Genomic DNA, 19,318 nt, shown 5'->3' with positions numbered 1-19,318 from the left:
TCACCTTCAATGGGGAAAATGGAAATCCAAAATTCCCACTGATTTCAGTGGGTACAAAATCAGACTCAGATTTTATTCTGCAACCTATGTATAATAAGTATATTCAAACCCAGGCTAATTTGAAACCTCCCCAAAGAACAACGTACCTCCAAGCCTGCGGACATGTTTCCACGTTCACAGATACAATCACCCTTACATTCACTGGCAGTGGATCTATCAGCCATTTCATATGTTTTTCAGCTTGCTTAAAAACAAGTTTCAGGGCATTAATTCAAAATTCATTAAAAACAAATGCCACAAATCACTGTCGTCTCATTAACTATTCAGCCCAGTGAAAACAATCTTCCAACACCTCCGTTCTCTTAAAATTGTTCAGGACCACATTTTTGATATAGAGCTAAATTCCCCTTTATGTGCAGCAGCATGGTGACAACTTAAGTAAAGCAGTTAGCGTAGTATCATGTAGACTCTCGCCACCTAAAGATTGGATACATGACCCGACCCACAAATCAGTCCACAATTTTGGATCCACCCCCCACAGATAATGCAATCAGACAAATCAAAAGGCAACATACTCCGGCAAATTCCATAAATACCATGTTTTATGGATAAAACAAATGACAATTTAATTCATCTAGTAAAACTGCAAATTATTTTCTACATATATCACTCCAAGTTTGTTTTGCATTTGTAAAGGCCAAGCAGGTTGGAAATGTACCTGTATTTGGTCTATAGAGTCAATAATTATGATAATGCTGCCTTGGTGACGAACAGTAAGTTTTTCCAGCCAACGAGGAAACTCTTCCAAGAGCTTAGCTGGATCCAATGTTAAAGGTGACACTAACCAAGAATGCTGCATGAGCTGCAAAATTATAAACATGCATAAAAATATTGCATCTTAAGAAATGCTTAGGGGAGTTGGACACAAGATAAAATCATTCACTCAGGGGAGCTGATTTCAAACAAGTCCATCCAAAGTTGTTTTCCCTTCACTGCATATAAGGAGCAAGAATTTAAGAAAATGGAGAATGTTTTTTGAAGTTCTTGTGTATTTAATTTTAGATGGACAACGTGAGGTTAAAAATCCCATGGGACCATCTGGGGAATAAGAAGTGCGGAAAATGTACAAATAAAAATGTGAAGATTTTTAACAACACAGGGAAGAGCTGATTTAATCTTTCTGAATGGCTCAGTACTGTGCAGCCCTGAGTGTCCTCTTTTGAAGATAAAGGGAGCCCAGATCTTGGCAGAATCAGGCCCCTCATTTATTCAACACATATCAGACACGTACTTCTAAAACAAATTAACATAGAAGAGCAATAGTCCAACTCTAGTGGGGTGCCAACTGGCAAATGCAGCTTCAGGTTTCTCAATGCATAGACAAAAGACATGCCACCTGCTGCTTTCCTTGGCCAGATGGCAGGAAATAGTAAAAGAAGCTTATGTCGCTTTCTTTATAAACCATCAATATTTTTCAGTGGAATCATAATTGATAACACTGTATTATGAAAAGCCTCAGAGATGATATTTTAATATATTTCTGATATATTATCAACTCAACAAAATAGGGAAATCATCATCTGTATCACCCTGATTTGGTACAGACAGGGCCAAAAGAACTTTAAATAGATTCATATGTGTATATACACACACAAACACACACACACACACACAATGAATAATGCTACATGTGCTAAACAATAACTAGAGTACCTTTAAAGTAAGCCGTTTAATTATTAGTGCTGATTCTGAACTGGCAGACAAGGGCCTCCCAACAAAGTGATAGAGAATTAGTGTGTTTGGTGAATGCTTCTGTTGCAGTTGAATCCTATTGGGGCAAAAAAACACACACACATTCCCAATAGCCCACATTTTTCTAAATATATTCTTATTTCCAATAAATATTATTGTAGATTTGTCAAATGTAATTATACATTTTAGCTTGGCACGTGCAGTATATACATAATAAAATAAGTCAGAAAATTAATCATCCATAATCAAATATTTTCCATCAGAATTTTCACTTTTTATCTCCACTGGACTAGAGGGATTTTCAGGTACTTGCTACATTCACAGATTACAAAGATAAAACATCAAAAAGAGGAGATCCTTGGGGGAAGGGTGGGTAATGAATGCCCTGATGGCATCAGCATTCAAGTGTTACTCATCGGAATACTGTCAGTTTATTTTATGGCAGTAGGTTCTGTTGTAGATCATGAGTGACCGCAAGATGCATTTCTGCAATAGGTTTCTGGATTTGGATCCTCCCTTCCATTTACCTCAGTGGGGGCACTTAGCGGAGGTGAACTTTTCTGTTGTAGCCACCACCACCCTCATTCTCAGAACAGTGCACAGCCCCCTGTGTAGGAGTTGAGTTGGGGTTCTCCGTGGCACTCTCCCCTGTGGGTTGTAACGGGTGCCTAGACTTTAGAGGGTTGCTTTTGGAACTTCAGTATTTTTCTAATGCTGGTTTCTCCTGCTACCAATCCAATGTTGTGCTGTTCTTGTTTGAAGTGTAATTTAAAAAAAATATTAACCATTTTTAAAAATACCATTTTGACAGGAGAAGAGATTTGCCAGAGCCTGGTCCTCCAGACACAAGAAGAGGTGGGATGGGTGCTGGTGCTGCCACCAGATCATTTAGACGTTCATAATACTGCAAACAGAACAATTTACGTTACAAGGGCTCCAGTATTAAAGAAATACATATCCTGATTAATTAATATACTGATTAATGCATCCTCCAAATATTTAAGCACATACTTAACTTTAAGAATGTTTAGTTCCATTGAAGTCAGGGGACTAAGAGTAAAACAAAATATATGGATATAGAAACAAAGTGGTTTTGTTGTTGCTTTTTTAATGGGGAAGGAAGCATGGAAAGTGCTAGAATCACTAAAAACTACTATTTAATACCTCTTCCATAAAAAGTTTAAAAGTAGAAAATAATTTTTAAAAATTAGTTTGGGATCAATTTGCAGTACTAATAAATATGACTGACTAGTGGCATTGCTACAGTAAGACCTAGTACAAGAAGGCATGCAATTCCCCCTGCACCTCTGCTAATGCACTGCAATCTTGGCCTGCCAGATCCCAGTGGTGTTCCAGACTTGTGTCTCATGAGAATGTATTACCAACTGGACTAAATTATTGTGTTGTGGTTTTATGAGGTGAGCAAATGTCCATTAGGGACTAGAGTGAGACAAAAATTCGTTTTGCCCCTGACAAGGCAAAATTTGAATGTAGACCTCCAAGAATGGAAGGATCGTCCAGTGGTTAGTGCATTAGGTTTAATTCGCTGCTGCACCACAGACCTCTGTGTGACCTTGGGCAAGTCACTTAGCCTCTCTGTGCCTCAGTTACCCATCTCTAAAATGAGGATAATAGCTCTGCCACACAGAGTGTTGTGAGGATAAATACAGGCACTCAGATACTATGTTGATGGGGGGCACATAAATAACTAAGATAGACAGCCAAGGATAAAAGGATAGTGTTCCAATATTCCGTGTCACCTACTGCTACAAGTAGTTACACTTGATTATATGGAACTGGCTATTTTTAGAAATTCTTATAGAGCCAGAAGTACAGAATAATATGAATGAAGAACAGCAGAGCATATTCCTTACAATTCTAAGAAAAGGAATTATCTCTGTGTTAACTTTTTAATTTCCATTTCTAAAATAAGTTAATCAAATTTACTGGAAAAACAGCATTCAAACTTGTCTCTGTTCAGCTTTCACCTCTATTGGAGGCAGCACAGCAGACTGTGTCAGGTTTGCCAATAATGTATGGGACACAACATCTACCAGTGGGAGATGGACAGTTTTCCAGGACTAACTCCTCACATTTGATCCCTATCATTACATTTTTGCATTCCAAAACCCCATAGAAGAGATTCTCTCCCATTACGGCCTCGCCCCTGAGTGCACTGTGGCAGTGTAGAGGAGCCATAAAAGTCCCTGAGCCAGGGTTCCCTCGGTACAGGTACTGCATAGGACAGCTGTTGGCTCACTTAGATCGTATCTAACAAAGAAATTATACTACTTTAACTATTCCCGTATGTTATTAAAGTGGTGCAACCCCCTAGTGTGAACGAAGTTCTAGGTGAATGGTATAGCTTATTCCTGTAAAGGGTGGAGGAACAGCTACGCTGGTATAAGGCACCTTTATGCCGCTATAACTAGGGGTTACATTGATTTAACTACTTCAGTAGAAAATTCATATCCTTAACTGAAATAGTTCAATCAATACAAAAATAGTGGATAGACCAGGGCTAACACAGGACCCTTCGCAAGCCCTGAAACAGGGGGTGAGGTCATAGTGCATGGTACAACGGCCATTTTGAGAAGCTCCAGGTTGCCGAGCTGTTCAAAGGCAGTTCAGGGAGGGCTTCTGTAATTTAGAGCAGCCCCCTGAACTTCTTAAATTACAGCATGGGCCATTTTGGTTCCCAATCAGCCCAAAATCCCAGGGACAAAACGATGGCTTACAGCCACCTTTGCCCCTCTTTCCCAGAGCTGTGCTTCTGCATGCTGCATCTCCAAGAGGCGCAAGCATACAGTGTCAGCCAGTTCCTCTGGGAAGCACAGCACAGCATGAAAGCACACCCACTTATTCAAGCAGCAACATAATTCCCCACCAGAGACACTTTTCACGGATTCCTCTAGATGTATTAATTCAACCCTTTCTAGGTGTATCTGTTTTTGACTCCTAGTTTTACAAGGGCTTACAGGTGAGGCAGTCCAGGAAGTAATGAGCATTTCAGTACCCCTTTATTTTTTATTTTACTATGTCTTTCTCTCATACAGACTCAGAGACATTAAGATTGTGGACTATGTTTCATTATCATAATCCAATTCCAACAGACCTAATTCTCTGTATTGACACAGGGCTTTCATTTGCTTCAAAAAGCTGTTTGAGGCCTTTCATTTAGACTTCAAAGTATGGTGTGTTACTCGCCTTCTAAGAGAACCCCTTATTTCTAGACAGTATACTATCACGGCAACATTTCCTCCAATGGAGAAACGAGGACCATTTCTTCACCAATGACACTTTAAGACAGACATAACTGGCATTGTTCCAGAAACTAAATACGTCATCTGTCTAACACATATGGTCTCCTCTAGCCTAAGGTGTAAAAGCTCCAAGGTTGTTCTCAAACATAGGTCCTTCCATACAACAGCATCATTGCTGCTCATGAAACAGAGACATTTATTTCCCTTAATCAACAGACATTTCTATCTGCTTACTTTCTCAAATCCTAGTTCACATGTTGAGTTAGAAGCCTGCTGGAAAGCTTCCATCTGTTCTTGTTCATCATGTGCATCCCACAGCACATCTCCAAAAACTTCCTCTTCAGGCGCAGTGGACTCCTCTTTATTACCCAAAACCTTGCCTTCTACTTCTGTGCTTTCACAGCCCAATATATCCTGTGTAAGAAACAAACCACATGGAAATACTGTAACTTATTCCTTAAAAGTATATGCTATCATTGCCCCAGATTCTTTCAACTAGGCAGTGGGCACCGCTTACATGTCATTTTGGACTTACATTTGTGGCATGAAATGTATTCCATATGGTATGGGCTGCATACCATACTGACACACACTGGACAGGACCGTTTTTATGCACTGTATCCCTTCCCACTTTAGGTAACAATTCTGGGGTAGATGAGTGAATTCTATTCGTGTCAATGGATCTGTGCCCACGTACGCCAGCAGAGAATGTGACCAAATGAGTCCTAGTGACGCTTTATACTGAGATCTCAAGAAGCTGCTTTCAGTTTTCCCATGATGGAGGTTACCTAAAGTAACATAGTTCTTAAACTATTTTATTCAGTTGTGGCTTTCCTTACTTCCAGGTATTAATAATGCTGAAACATATGGAGGCCTTTGAATTATGACAAAACATCACTCATTTGTAGTGAATATAAATAGATTATTAAATAGACCGTGGATTTACTACAGTGCTTGCAGAATACTGGCAATATGGCAATTTTGTAAAGCCGTGGATGGCACTGCCCCAGAGTCTACCATTCAAATTGTAAGCAGGAATGCGCAAAGTAGCCTCTCATGTGGAATACACAGCATCATGCACTCTACCTGTTTAATTATCTTTTCCACACAATTATAAGTTTCATACGCTCCTTCTTCCACTCCTCCCATGTGATCAATGAGCTGAAAAAGTTAATGACAAAATATGAAGCAACTCTGGGATTGACTATTAAACACAGATGCAGTTACTGAGGCATGTAGATATAAAATATATCCAAAGCTTATATTCTTTCCAGAACAACATTCGCCACCTTTCAAAATGAAAACTACTTTGGAGGCTTAGCCTCTGGCACCGTAAGACAGAATTTCATTTAAAAATGAGATGCTTCCACCTCACCAAAGATACTTTGGCAGTGGATAAGAAGGCTTCACGATGAGCTAGGACCCAGGAGGGTTCCTCTCTCAGCTCAGGGAAGCTAAGAGAGGACATCTGGATAATGATTTACTAAAGCAGCTGCATTTCATTGCTAATAAAGGTGCCTGTAAGAAGAAGTCATCTTCCAAGGGAAGTTGGCCGCCAGGAGAGTGTACTCAAGCAGAGCCTGAGTACGCTTCAGGGGATTATTTGTTTGTTGTCCTTTTCCTTATTTGAGTAGTCAACCCACAGGCAGGAGGAGGAGGGGACTTTGAATCAGAGTTCCTTTGTTTTGACGATATCCAAAAAAACAATACAGGAAAATGTACTATTAATGATGTGATTAGATTATTTCTCTAACTGGAAAGTCCTGTAAAATGTAATAGGGATTTAGCATATAAAAAGTTCATAGTATTCTATAGGAATTAGAGTATAGCATAGAATTTAAACAGAGAATGCCACTTGTATATACATTTTTAAAAATCATTCCAAATTCTATAGCAGGGTTGTATTTCCCCAGAGGATGATCCAAAATAATATAGAACAGTTCTTTTCTATTAAATATTATAGGATTTTTTCATAAGAATTCTGTAAGAAATTTAGAGCCAAATTCTGCTCAGTTGCACCCCCCTGCGCAGCTGAGAATAAAACTTTGTTCAAGTTTCTGTACAGGCACAGTGCTCAATTTTTTAAATCTACAATTTCATAAAATTCAACACCATACACCTGTTCACAAAAGATGTCCATAACAAAGGATGCGTTGTAATATCTGAAGTACAAGTATTATTCTACAAAATAAGAGGACAACAAATCTCTGAAACATAACAACCTTCTACATGTTGTACCTTTGCTTTGTTCACATAACAAACTTGCTCAGTTAACTGCTGCACAGGGTCTGAGCTGACTTTGCCATCTTCTATTCTGCGGTAAATCAGCCGGGGCTTTCCTTCAGGATTTTTCAATAAGGCTTCTTCACAGTCCTCCAGCAAACAGCTAGATTAGAAATCAGCAGTCTTGAGCGATATTACATTGTTGCAGTACGCAGTTTAATCAACATAAGCTCCAAGGACAGGTTTCACTGCAAAATCTAATTGAAAGGGCACACCTTTTACCATGAAGGCAGCCAGACATTGAAACAGAGGATATCCAACGTCTGGGCCAGGAAAATGGAGAAAAGTTCTCAGGTTGCTAATTGTACTGACGATATTAAGATTCTTTCAGTAGCAGGTTTACACATGATTGCTTTTTTAATTCAGAAGTCTATTTTCTACAAACCCTCTCATCATACTGGTACTCAGATTAAACAGTAATAGTTCTGCATTTGGTTTTCATACACATGAGAATAGAGTCACAAGTCATTATTAACAAATACCAAATGTATTGATGCACTGTCATCAATTATTTGAATGTCCTATCCTGCTCCCTAAAGTCAAAGGGAAAACTGTAGGGTTCAGGACCTTAGTTAAGGCTCACCAAAATGGACAAATTACACTCACAACTTGAATCTGAACAATGCACTGTACCTGTATGTGTGTGAAGGAATATCTGTCTTTATTCCTGAAAGTTCTGCCTTGTGAATCTATTATGCTACACAGAGAGCCAGCATCACAGGAGACAAACTAGCAGATAGGTGTAATCTTCCACACATGAGGCATTATAATCTTAATCTCACTTTTTGTACAAGAAACTAATTAAATTAATATTGTTGTCAGGAAGGTCTCATTCTTCTCTGAGCTGTATTGTCCACATGGATTCCACTCTTGGTGCACATGTGGCCCATGTACACAAGATCAGATTCTTTTGGCCAGCAATGTCAGTAGGGCCAGAAATGCTCTCAGTGTCTTTGCATTGCCCCCATTTCTCCAAGGACATAAAGGGCAGAGCGGACCCAATTTTCCCTCAGTTCTTTTTTACCACCTGTGCCAGCAAGACGGAACCCCTGCAGTGTGTCTGTCAGCCTGCTGCTTTGCACACAGTGCTAGCATTAGTTAGTCAGCAGTATTATCAATTAGCTAGTTATTAATTAGCCTTTTTGCCCATTAGCAAAAAAACCCTTTTTTAGTCAGATATTTAGTTTATAGGCTAGACACCCCCACATCTGAACCAGGGTGCTAGCAAAATGGCAAAAGGAAAATCGTCAGGATTCAAAACCTAACCCCTTGTGTGACATTTCAATGTCACATAACAACAGACACTGTAGGTACCTTTTTTTGTTTAGGAGAGGGACACATTCCTGAATGATGTTCTATATGTTGCTCTTTCTCTTAGCAGACTCAAAAAGCTAGAGAAGCCTCATCCCAAGTTCCTGACCAAAGCTGACAGAGTTCCATATGAATCAATATATTCATCTCCCAGCTTTCTTCCCCAATCCTCGCTCAACTCCAAAGGCAGCTAAACTTCAGACACTTAATGTAGTAATGTCATAGTTCATTAAAAGGCCAAAAACTAGACTGTTCCTGGCCCCTTGCTAATAAGATTATGGGTCAGATAATATCCTGACAGAGATTATCAAAATGGCTGTTCAACTGTATAAGGACATATTAAAAATGACGACTCAATGCCCATTATTTAGTGTTTTCACTTCTAATCCCTCTTTTCTTCCTCCTTCATGGTATACAGCCAAAAAGAAAAAAATTCCAAGCTGCAAAATAGAAACAACTGAATTGTAACATTATCCTTAATTCAATACTTTTGGTTTAGAAAATTATTTTTCTTCTAGTAAGATGACCAATTATTCACTGCACAAGTGAAAAGCACTGCATTACCAGTTGTTATAAAATATCATGGATTTACTAAATTACATCACAACAGGCTAGGGCAAGACTCTGCACTGAAGAGCCACGAAATTAACCGAGAAGTAAGTTAGAGAGACAAAAAGAATATGCAACCAAATAAAACAGGTAATATAGGCAGGTGACTAGACAGATAAGCAAATAAAACACACAGAACACGTTCACACATGCCATCTCTAATTTCTATGATTCTATCACTAGGAACAGCAGAAAGCTGTTCTTGGAAAGTAAGAAATTTGCATATTTTGATGGCTCTTTTATGTTGTATTTTAACAGAATCTAGAGCCACAGGAACAGGGAAACCTCAGAAAGAAGCTGCTTTCTCTTAACTGTCTGTGCTAGAAAATCTAAAGTCTGAAGGAAGATTTGTTAGAAGAAACTAGCTTAAGAAATGCTGTAAATGGAACACTGCATACATGTTAATAAGCTATGTGTTATACATAAATTATCAGTTTCTCTTTGCTTTGTCAATCTGCAAAACTATTAACTTACCTTGGCAAAGTTAAATGTATGAACAAAATGACTAAGGAACTTTTCTCAATTTCCCATTTTCTCACAGCCTGGAAATGATTTCCATTTTCTACTGGAAAATGAACAACTTGAAAGAAGTACCCCAATGTTTCACATATTCTTTGAAGTTTTGGTGAGTAGTTCTGAAAGGAAATTTAAATAAACTGACCTTTATTATTAATTATGTATTTCAATAAGGACCTATTAATAAACCCCAATTTATTTTCAATATAAACTTTCTTCCATTGAAATCCATAACAAAACTCCCACTCATTTCAATGGGATCAAGATCTGACTCCTAAACCTTTTAAGAACTACCACAGAGTTTTGATGAACAAGTATTAGAGGAGAAAAATAGAGAACCTTAAATGAATGATTAATTAACATAACTTTTGTGCTGTTCTCACCCGAATGAAGATGTCCACTTCAGGTTGAGTCTCATCTGTATTAATGAGATAGCACCTTACTGTGTTACTCCACAGAGAGTGGGAAAACAATGGAGTAACCTGCAATAAACTGGCAATAGCAGCATCCCAGTCATCTGCAAACAATATACAAAACCACAGGTCTCCTTATCTTGTTACATCATATAACAGTTTGCATCAATGCTCTCTTAACACACCCTAAGGAAATAATAAACTTCATTTTATAGAGTATCTTTCATACTAATATATCACAAAATACTTCAGATTTAATTAAAAGTTAGATTTAAATAATATGCAAAATTATAAAATATAGCAAAACAAAACAGCAGAATGTTAAATACATTCACATTACATACCTATTATGTTTCTTTTAAAATAAGTGTTTGTGAAATTTAGCCAAAATGTCAAGCTGATGGCTTTCATACAAAAAAATTAAATTCTCTAACAGAAGTAATAAAGATGACCATGTAATTAGATGCCTAACTAAGCAATTGTTAGTAAAATACTGCTGCTTTAAAATTAATTGTAAATATACTAAGCTAACAAATGTTGGTGAACTAATAGGTAGCATAATTCTTCTTTAGATAAACTGCATTGTTCTCCATGTGTATGTTGTATGTCAATTCAGCTTATCACAGAAAGCTTTAAAGCTAATTCTTTTCTTAGCTTCTCATTTTGTAGGGGAACATTACCTATGTTCTGAGCAGTTTCAAGGAAGCTACTTGACATGTGAAAGTCTTAACACTTTAGCATTACTGAAAGGTAATTTTGTGTGTAATTTTGTATTTTTATGAGATCTCTAATAGCTCACTATAATCTTGTAAATTCCTGCAAATGTATTTTGAAATATAAAACACCATTTTTCTGATAAGCTGACTAGTGAGTTACTAATTGTCTCCTGAAAATGTCAAAAAGTGACCTTTCATTAGCAGTAAAGTGGTGTTGCAAAGTGACATATACAGAGAAACTCAAAGTTAAGGATGATAGGTTACTTGTCTGAGTAACTAATCTGAACTGAGTCTGTGTCACAGGCTAGTATTGAGATTAAGGTAGTGAGTCAAGCCAAGTTAGAAAGTGTTGTTACTAACTACAAAATACTGGAATTGATAGGGAAATCAGTGATAATCTTTCCCATAGTACAAATGTAATTCAGCATGCATAGGTCCTGATCATGCAACTGGATCTGTGTGGATGAACCCTCAAAGTCATGGAGAGTTCCATTTAAGTCAATGGGATTCTGCCTGGAAAGATCTTCCTATGCAAATCCAGGTGAAGGAGAGGGGGCATAGTTTGTGACATCATGCATGTGGCCTATGTGCCGAAGGATCTGAGCAGTTTGAAAAATATTTGAAATTATTTGAAAAATAAGGCAAAAATCGGACAAGATACAGGGACTATGTCAGGCTAAAATAAATCACATTTAAAATACATTTTTCTTGGTTATGTTATTCAAAGCAGGGTCATCTAAAGCCTCTTCTTGAGCCCCCCAGGCAATAAATTGGTATTTGGTATATTTACTCTGAAGCATTCAGATTCACTGTCATTACCTAAGAATACTGCTGCACATATTATTAGCAGTAAAAATATTAAACACCATTAGGCGTGTCTTAGCTATACTTTCATTTTATTTTTATAAAAAGCAGTCATTCAAAGGAAAATATGGAGTGACAGATACAGTAAATCCCTTAACAGGGGATAAGAATGAATACAAAAGACCTCCAAGGTAAACAGAACTTGTATGTAAACAGCCACTTGTTAAACCCGCTTAGCAGACAAACACGAGTTGCTTACCTCTGTTTATGTTCGCAAATGGTCCTTCCACATCTATGGAACTATGAGCAAACTCCGGCCCTCTGAAAGACTGCTGAAGTTGCATCATACTACCCATAGATGGCTCACTTCCCAACACTCCACCAGTCCAATATTCAGATTGGGCTCCAGTAGCTTAAAAGTAAATACAAACTGATTTTCACTAAATGAAATACATTATCAAACCTAAACACTTCAGTTAAAATTGGCTGACAAATGCCACTAATTGAAATTCTTCTCCCTTAGCAGGTTCGCTTAGTGCTTTGTCTAATGTGGTTTTAAATCTGCACTCCCTCACTGTTACTGAGAAGCCATGCTATTAAAGAAATAGGTAACAGAGCATGTTAGTACATGGGTCTCTCAAAACTGAGGACGTCATCATTGGTTTCAAATGCTGTATTAGGTCACCTATAAGGAAGAGTTTCATCGTTTTACTGTAGTCATTTGTGCACTTCACAAAGTCACCACACTGTTGACAGTCTCTGTTTAAGAAAGACCCAGACCTAAGGAGCAGAAAAGTGTTGCAGGTCAGGAGTGAAATACATTTCTTGGTTGGGTGGAAAAGCTTTATAGTTAACTTCTAATATTATCCTTGGATTACACCATTGCCTACTAATCTATCACTTTCAAGACCACTAAACTCAAATTTTTGAAGAAAAAAAAAAAAGAGAATAAGTTAAGAAAGATTTTTAAAGGAGGGATGAGGAAGTATAAAACACAAATAAGAAGGAATATAAAAGAAGAAGGGAGAAAATATACATGGGGAAGAGGTAGGAATCATAGGCCCGTTAAAATCAATGGTGTCACTAGAATTTAGCACGTGCACAAGTGCTTTCCAGAATCAGAGCCATATATAGCACTATGAAACATTTCTAGTTCTGAAGGTTATTCAGCCACTTCAGCTGTGATTTGTGTCACATCTTGTTAGCAAAGCAGGGTCAGATGTAATAGCACGGGACACTGGACTTAAGGGAAAACCCAAGTGTTGCAGGAAGTGATGCTGGTGATCCCTAGTCTGTATCTAACCAATACCATGGCATGGTACTAATGGGCACTGTGCTGATGCAGATGCCATGTTTTGGATCAGATGTAAAACCAGGAGACTGAATGCTTATAACCGCTAAATATCCAGTGTTGTTAAAGATTAAGGCTGTTCAAAACTGGTCCCCCTTGTCAAATTCCAATTTGATATTCTGCGTAGGTTTCCAATTTTGTTCATTTTCTGTTCTGATGGGTTATATGGGGCTGATATGCCAAACTGGAACATAACCTCTAGACTTGAGAAAATGAGATCAGATAGCAGGAAACTCACAATGAAAATACAAGAAAAGCAGAAAGGTTCAGGGAGGGTAGAAAGTCAAGGTGTTTTTTAGAATATGGGGCACTATAAATATAAATGGAATCACCAAAAATGGCTAATTTGTTTAGGGCCTCCACAGACTTAAAAAACCCACAATTTAAATTGTAAACTGTTTTTATCTTTCATACAATATGTCCTTGTGCTTTTAAAACTTGCATTATAAAGCCTCACAATCTATAGTGCATATATATTTTCTTTTGCTATACTTCATAAAATTTAATCTTTTTTTATTCGCTTGCTGAAAGTAGCAAATGGAATTCTTACCAGTAACTTCTGTGCAATTGTCATCTGAATCAGACTCTTCGGGATCGAAGACTTGGATCCCTTGGGCTTGCAGTCTCTGAAGTTTTGTTTCCAGCTCTCGTTTGGCCCTCAGTAAATCCTGAATCTCATTTTCCTTAGTTTCCCTGAAAATCTAGAAAAAGGAAAGGATTTTTTTTAAAGTATAAAGCCAACTCTTACTATTTTATCACAAGTCTTGTGAAATTTGATGTTTGATCTATAGCCCCAGCTCCTGAATTCATGTGATCTGCTGTCATTAAAAAAAAAAGTGAGATTTGAGCCCTCGCTGTGGTAGAGAAAGACTTGAAAATGTGACCCAAGTGAACATAAGAACGGCCATACTGGGTCAGACCAAAGGTCCATCTAGCCTAGTATCCTGTCTGTCAACAGTGGCCAATGCCAGATGCTTCAGAGAGAATGAACAGAACAGGTGATCATTAAGTGATCCATCCCATCACCCATTCCCAGCTTCTGACAAACTGAGGCTAGGGACACCATCCCTGCCCATCCTGGCTAATAACCATTGATAGCTCTATCCTCCTTGAATTTGTCTAGTTCTTTTTGAACCCTGTTATAGTCTTGGCCTTCACAACATCCCAAGTGCAACCCATTCTCTCAAAATCAGAAGGCGAATAAAGGAATCCAACATTTATTATTTTTAAATCATGATTTTTAAATCAATGCCATGATTTTGGGGTTACTGACTCATGATTTTTGAATGTTTGGGATGGACAGTACTAAAATAACCTCATAAGTAATATCCATGGTTTTTAAACTTAGTTTTAAGAAAAGCCAGCTTTTTTCAGCAACAAAACTATAATTTGTTCTCAAAGATTTCCCTATTATTTTTTGAATGGACGTATATTATTTTACTGTGGATTGTTGTACTGACAGCTATACACCTTTAATTTAAGTAGTTTAAAATACAGAGACCAGATATCTGGAATTGTCTTATATATACACAATATTACTATCACAAGCTAAAACTGATTAACGAGCTTGGTCTTTGATCAAAACTAAGTACTTAAGATCCCAAGCGTATACAAGAGATCTGTAGACGTAATTACAAATACAATTTAAAACAAAACTCTTTGAAAGCAATCCTTGCCTTACTTATCTACCAAAACATTTCCTCTGCTACAGTTGATCATATTGGCAAACCCTAAAACAGTGCAGAGAAATGCATTCACTGTCTAATTTTGTGTGCTAGCAGTGGGATCAGCTGCAGGAGGGGAAAACCAGAAGCATCAGCTTGGCAATTAATAAGCATTTCAAGTCACCCTAATGCAAAAATATTATGTCTTTTATCTTCACTTGGCTCTTGTATTTTAGTAGCACAAAGAGATGTGCCAATAGCTAGCACAGGGGGTATTTTTTTAATGAAAACTAAAAATGTTGAACATTAAAAAATTAAATATAAGCATTACTGAGAAATAACCAAAGTCAATGAGCCTACAATTTATTTTTCTTTAAAACATCATGTAACATAATTTCTGATCTGCATGTTCCTTGCCCCTTCTAGGTGTGAAACTGGCAAAAGCTGATAAAATGGCACAGAAGGTGCCAGGATGTTGAGCAACAGTAAATTTTCTCCTTTCCATTTTCAAAAGCATTATTTTCCACTAAGACTAAATGTTATTAAAAAACATTTCTACAGATAAATTTTGGTATGATTAATTTGGAGTAAATAGTGGATTAAGGCCCTGGACCTGCAATGAGTTTCATATCGGCAGACATCTGCATCTAGGCAGAACCTACCCACAGAGAGTTCACTAAGGGATCACTTTAGATTTTCTTGGTCATTTTCCTGGGTGATAAAGTGAAGATGCTTACCTTGAATTGTCTCTTGACTTTGTCTCGATCATGTTCAAATGTAGCAGCTCTCTCCATGGCTTGATATTTGGCTTCTAAAGCACTTTCTTTCTCCCTAAGTATTTTCTGGTAAGTTTTCTGAAGAGCCTGAAAATATTTAATATATGATTTCTCTGAAAGAAAATTATTATTGCTATAAAGTTTTAGCATATTTTTCAGCTACTGAGTTTGATAGCAAATTCAATAGTTTTGCTGCAATAGCCCTTTTACAACTCTTAATTCAATGAAGAAGTTTTTGTTTGGTTTTTTGTTTGTTTAGATTTAAACATTGCATTGCAGTGTTGGAACACAAATCAGTGCAATCTTATCATGAATGACAAACAAAATATTTAACATTTTTATTAAAGCTAATGTTAAAATTATATAATACACAGGTTGAGAAAAGAGTGTCTGTACATCTGGGTATAGTGCTCGGGGGTTCTTGCAACAAATTTTTGGGTGGCCTCAGAATGCGGCCACCAACTCTTGCTGGTGGCTGCTCTGACAATTTTTCCTAAAATACTTAATAACTTTAGAAAAAACAAATAAATATGTGCATATACATGTCCAAATCATTGTAATTTATTTATGTAGGGGTTTATTGCAGACTCAATAATTAAAAATAATGTACAGTTGTCTACTCATTACTGGACCTAAACAAAACAGAAACACAATAAGGTGCTTTGCATGTTTTGCTTTTTTTGGTTGCTTTTTTATTAGACTTGCTAGCTAGTAAGTCTGCTGTGAAAAGGGACATTTTGTATATTTGTTAATACCACTTTTACAGCAGACTTGCTAGCTAGCTGGGAGGCTGTGAAAAGTGATATTAATAAAATATCACTTTTCACAGCAGACATACTCAGCCCCGGTAAGCTGGGGGACAAATTAAGCCCTGGATGGGGAAGTGGGTAGTGAGGCCAAGGGGTGAAAGGGGGATAGATAGATGGGAGGCAGTGGGAGTCAGGGGAGATGAGTCCAGAGCAAGAGACTGGGGCCCTGGTGCACAGATGGGGACTGGAGGAGGCAGCGAGGGCCAGGGGCGATGTGCAGGGGGTGATCCTGGAGCCCTGAGGCTGTGGGATGGAACCTGCTGCCACAGGGCCAGAGCCTGTACCCCCACCCCCGGGCTTAAGCCTGAAGCCCGAGCCCCACCGTTCCCAGGAAGGTGGGGAACTCACGCTGGCTGCTTACTCCTACATGTTTGTGCCTCCAGAAGGGGACAGAGACCAGTCCCTGCTGGTGGCCCTGGGGGAGGTTTACTCCCCACACCCTGCATCGTCACCCAGGAGGCTGTGGCTGCAAGAAAAGCCCCTGGTGGCCGCATGCAGCCACGGTGGCCACATTTGAGAAACACTGGCTTAGATTATCCGCAAATACAAAGTTTGTTTTTAAAGTCATAAAATACATATAGTGCAAGCAGACTCCAGTGCTCTAATGCAGCCCCACTGACTTCATTTTTACTTCAGTGGGGCTCTGAAGAAACCTGGAAAGAAAAGTGAAACTGACCAGTTCAAGCTGGAAGTATTGCAAATAATAAACCAATTGTCTAAATGGTGAAAAGTAAACTAGATGTTTTATTTTATTATAAAAATCTAAGTTTTTATAAAAGATGTCTAGATTAACATAGGTAAAGAAATTGAACACATTTTTTAACTGTCCATTTCTTTTTTTAGTTGCTGATTTGTCCATGTAAAAATGCCATCTTGATCTGAAATATTTTGCCTGCAGTTGTGAATCTTGTTTCTACCAGGCTATATTTAAAAACTGGAATTTTATAAGGGTGCTACTCAGCAGCTCCACACAGAGTAGGCGGGAGAATACTGGGAGGTGGGCAGCTTGTCCAGAAGATGCTGGGAACGGGAGGAGATAAAGAACCCTCGACTGCTCTCCACCAAGAGACTAGTTGGGAGGAAGAAGGTCAATGCTAAAGCCATAGTTGAGGGGTCTATTCCCCATTTCAAAAGGCGTATGGTGTAGTGGAAAGAGATCTGGGTTCTGTTCCCAGTTTTGACACTTATTTCCTGAACAACTTTAGACAAATCTCTTGTCTTCTTTATGCCTCCGTTTTCCCATCTGTAAAATGGAGATACTCAATTTATCAAGTGCTTTGAGATGTAAGGATGAACACTGCTATACAGGAGCTAATATTTGCCTCAGAAAATGAGATCTTCCCTCCCACCCCTTTCCCTATCAACCATGGCGTGGGTCAGTAGAATTGCTAGTTACCTGGAGCTCTGCCCGGAGTCTCTTGTTCTCCAGGTCCAGCTTGGCTTCTTTCTTGACCATAGAGGCCACCTCGTTGTTCTTGCTGACACGGAAGATCTCATATTCTTTTTTCAGGCGCTCATACTCAGCCATGCACTCCAACTCCTGTACTGAGGCAGTGGATTTGAAGCTGGCCCCAATGAGGCCTCCAGGCCGCGAAGCACCCACCCGGCGGAAAGAACTGCGCAGCAGGCGAGCTTTGGGCTTCACCTCTACTGGGATCTCACAGGCTTCGCCACCACCTCCCCCATAAGTGTCCTCAATCACCTCCCCACCAGTGCCCGCTGGGCTCACCAGGGAGGAAGCTGTCCCCATCGTTGGGGGCCAGGTTGGGATGCTGCCCTCACTGCTGCTCCCCTTTCTCCATGGGTTTGGCAGCTGAAGTCACCCAGTAGCCGGGCATGGGTGCCAGGCACATGTCACTGGTTCTGTCCCTCTAGCAGTTTATACCAGGGTCATGCCTGTGGTGTCTGTGCACCGGTGGAGTGGCTGGCAGTGGGGCTCCCCACACAGGTCAGGGGCTTGCCCGGGCTCTCCCCACCAGTCCCTACCAACTAGACTGGCTTCAAGCCCCACTTCCACCCAGGGGAGCAATGACGGGCTGCCCCGCTGTCTAGGGCGGGCCCACGGGACAGCAGCAGCTCCCCAGAGTGGCATGAATAACACCCCTCGGCAGGGGGGAGCCAGCCATAGCCTCGGGGACTCTGTGCCCCCAAGCCAGGGGTCTCGGGCAGCCGCAGCCCGCTGCGCTGCAAGGGGCGGGACAGGGCTCAGAGGAGGAAGGAAGGAGGGAGCCACGTGGGCCGCCTCCAACCCTCCCCGGACAGGGCAGGGTGGGGGCCGGGACTCGGGAGTCTCTGCGCCCGGCGGGCTGCAGGGCGCCTCGCGCGGCCAGACCCCGCTCCGCTCCGCGCGGCGCTGCTGGGCCGCCGGCTGGGAGCGCCGGGTACCGGCCCGAGGGGTGAGGGGAGGCGGGGCTGGCGGCCCGAGGGGGAAGAGACGGGAGGGTGCTGACAGGGGCTGGTGGAAGAAGGAGGGAGGGAGGGAGGGAGGGGGGCAGGTCGGGGAGAAGAGGGGCCGAGCTGGTGGGGAGAGGCTCGTGGGGAGATGGGGCTGGAGGGGGGACGCCTCGCTCGTGGCGCGGGGGAAGGGAGAGGGGCAGAGGCAGCGAGCACGTACAGAAGCAAGGGGTTGGTTTGTTCCCCAGAGCAGAGGGACACGTCTCGAGATAAAAGAAATAACTGTGGGCGCTAAAGTATGGGGTGGGGAGGAGCGAAAAGAGGACGGGGGGAAGCCTATTTCCCTAGAAGAGTTGAGGAGGCAGGAGTCGGCAGGCAAAGCAGCCACTTATAGCTTTTTTTTTTATTATTCTTTTAGCTACTTTTAGCATATTTTAGTTGGAGAGGTTTCAGAAACAATTTGGAAGAAAAAGAACAAGGAGGGGAAAGGAGCCAAACCCAAATAGGGCGACGTGGTAAATAGAACAATCTGTTTCCACCAGAAGTAACTAGTACAGTAATGCAGCTGGGGGAAATAGCATTGTACTTAGCTTTATAAGCTCTTTGGGGCACTGGCTTTTTTTGTTGTTGTTCTGGGTTCCTACAGCGCCTAGCACA

General features: G+C 40.1%; 1 protein-coding gene across 2 annotated transcripts in view; it reads right to left on the bottom strand.

The window, feature by feature from the left end:
- Nucleotides 1-18,453, bottom strand: part of NPHP3 (nephrocystin 3) — a 52,498-nt gene extending 34,045 nt beyond the window's left edge. Inside the window, exons 1-13 of one of the 2 annotated variants that reach the window (XM_074945556.1) lie at nucleotides 17,664-18,453; nucleotides 15,420-15,545; nucleotides 13,569-13,719; nucleotides 11,927-12,079; nucleotides 10,118-10,251; nucleotides 9,693-9,853; nucleotides 7,254-7,401; nucleotides 6,102-6,176; nucleotides 5,250-5,429; nucleotides 2,553-2,656; nucleotides 1,714-1,828; nucleotides 719-862; nucleotides 147-244 (exon numbers count right to left, since the gene is read on the bottom strand). In XM_074945556.1, coding sequence (XP_074801657.1) covers nucleotides 147-244; nucleotides 719-862; nucleotides 1,714-1,828; nucleotides 2,553-2,656; nucleotides 5,250-5,429; nucleotides 6,102-6,176; nucleotides 7,254-7,401; nucleotides 9,693-9,853; nucleotides 10,118-10,251; nucleotides 11,927-12,079; nucleotides 13,569-13,719; nucleotides 15,420-15,545; nucleotides 17,664-18,017 — 1,943 coding nt within the window. In that variant the 5' untranslated portion in view covers nucleotides 18,018-18,453. The remainder of the gene's footprint in view (nucleotides 1-146; nucleotides 245-718; nucleotides 863-1,713; nucleotides 1,829-2,552; nucleotides 2,657-5,249; nucleotides 5,430-6,101; nucleotides 6,177-7,253; nucleotides 7,402-9,692; nucleotides 9,854-10,117; nucleotides 10,252-11,926; nucleotides 12,080-13,568; nucleotides 13,720-15,419; nucleotides 15,546-17,663) is intronic. The other variant, XM_074945557.1, reaches the window with a different exon arrangement.
- Nucleotides 18,454-19,318: the final 865 nt, after the last annotated feature.

Source organism: Natator depressus, chromosome 2 (genome assembly GCF_965152275.1).
Source record: "Natator depressus isolate rNatDep1 chromosome 2, rNatDep2.hap1, whole genome shotgun sequence".
Classification (NCBI taxonomy): domain Eukaryota; kingdom Metazoa; phylum Chordata; order Testudines; family Cheloniidae; genus Natator; species Natator depressus.
The sequence above is the reverse complement of the archived record's forward strand: the minus strand, read 5'-3'. Positions and strand labels throughout refer to the sequence as shown.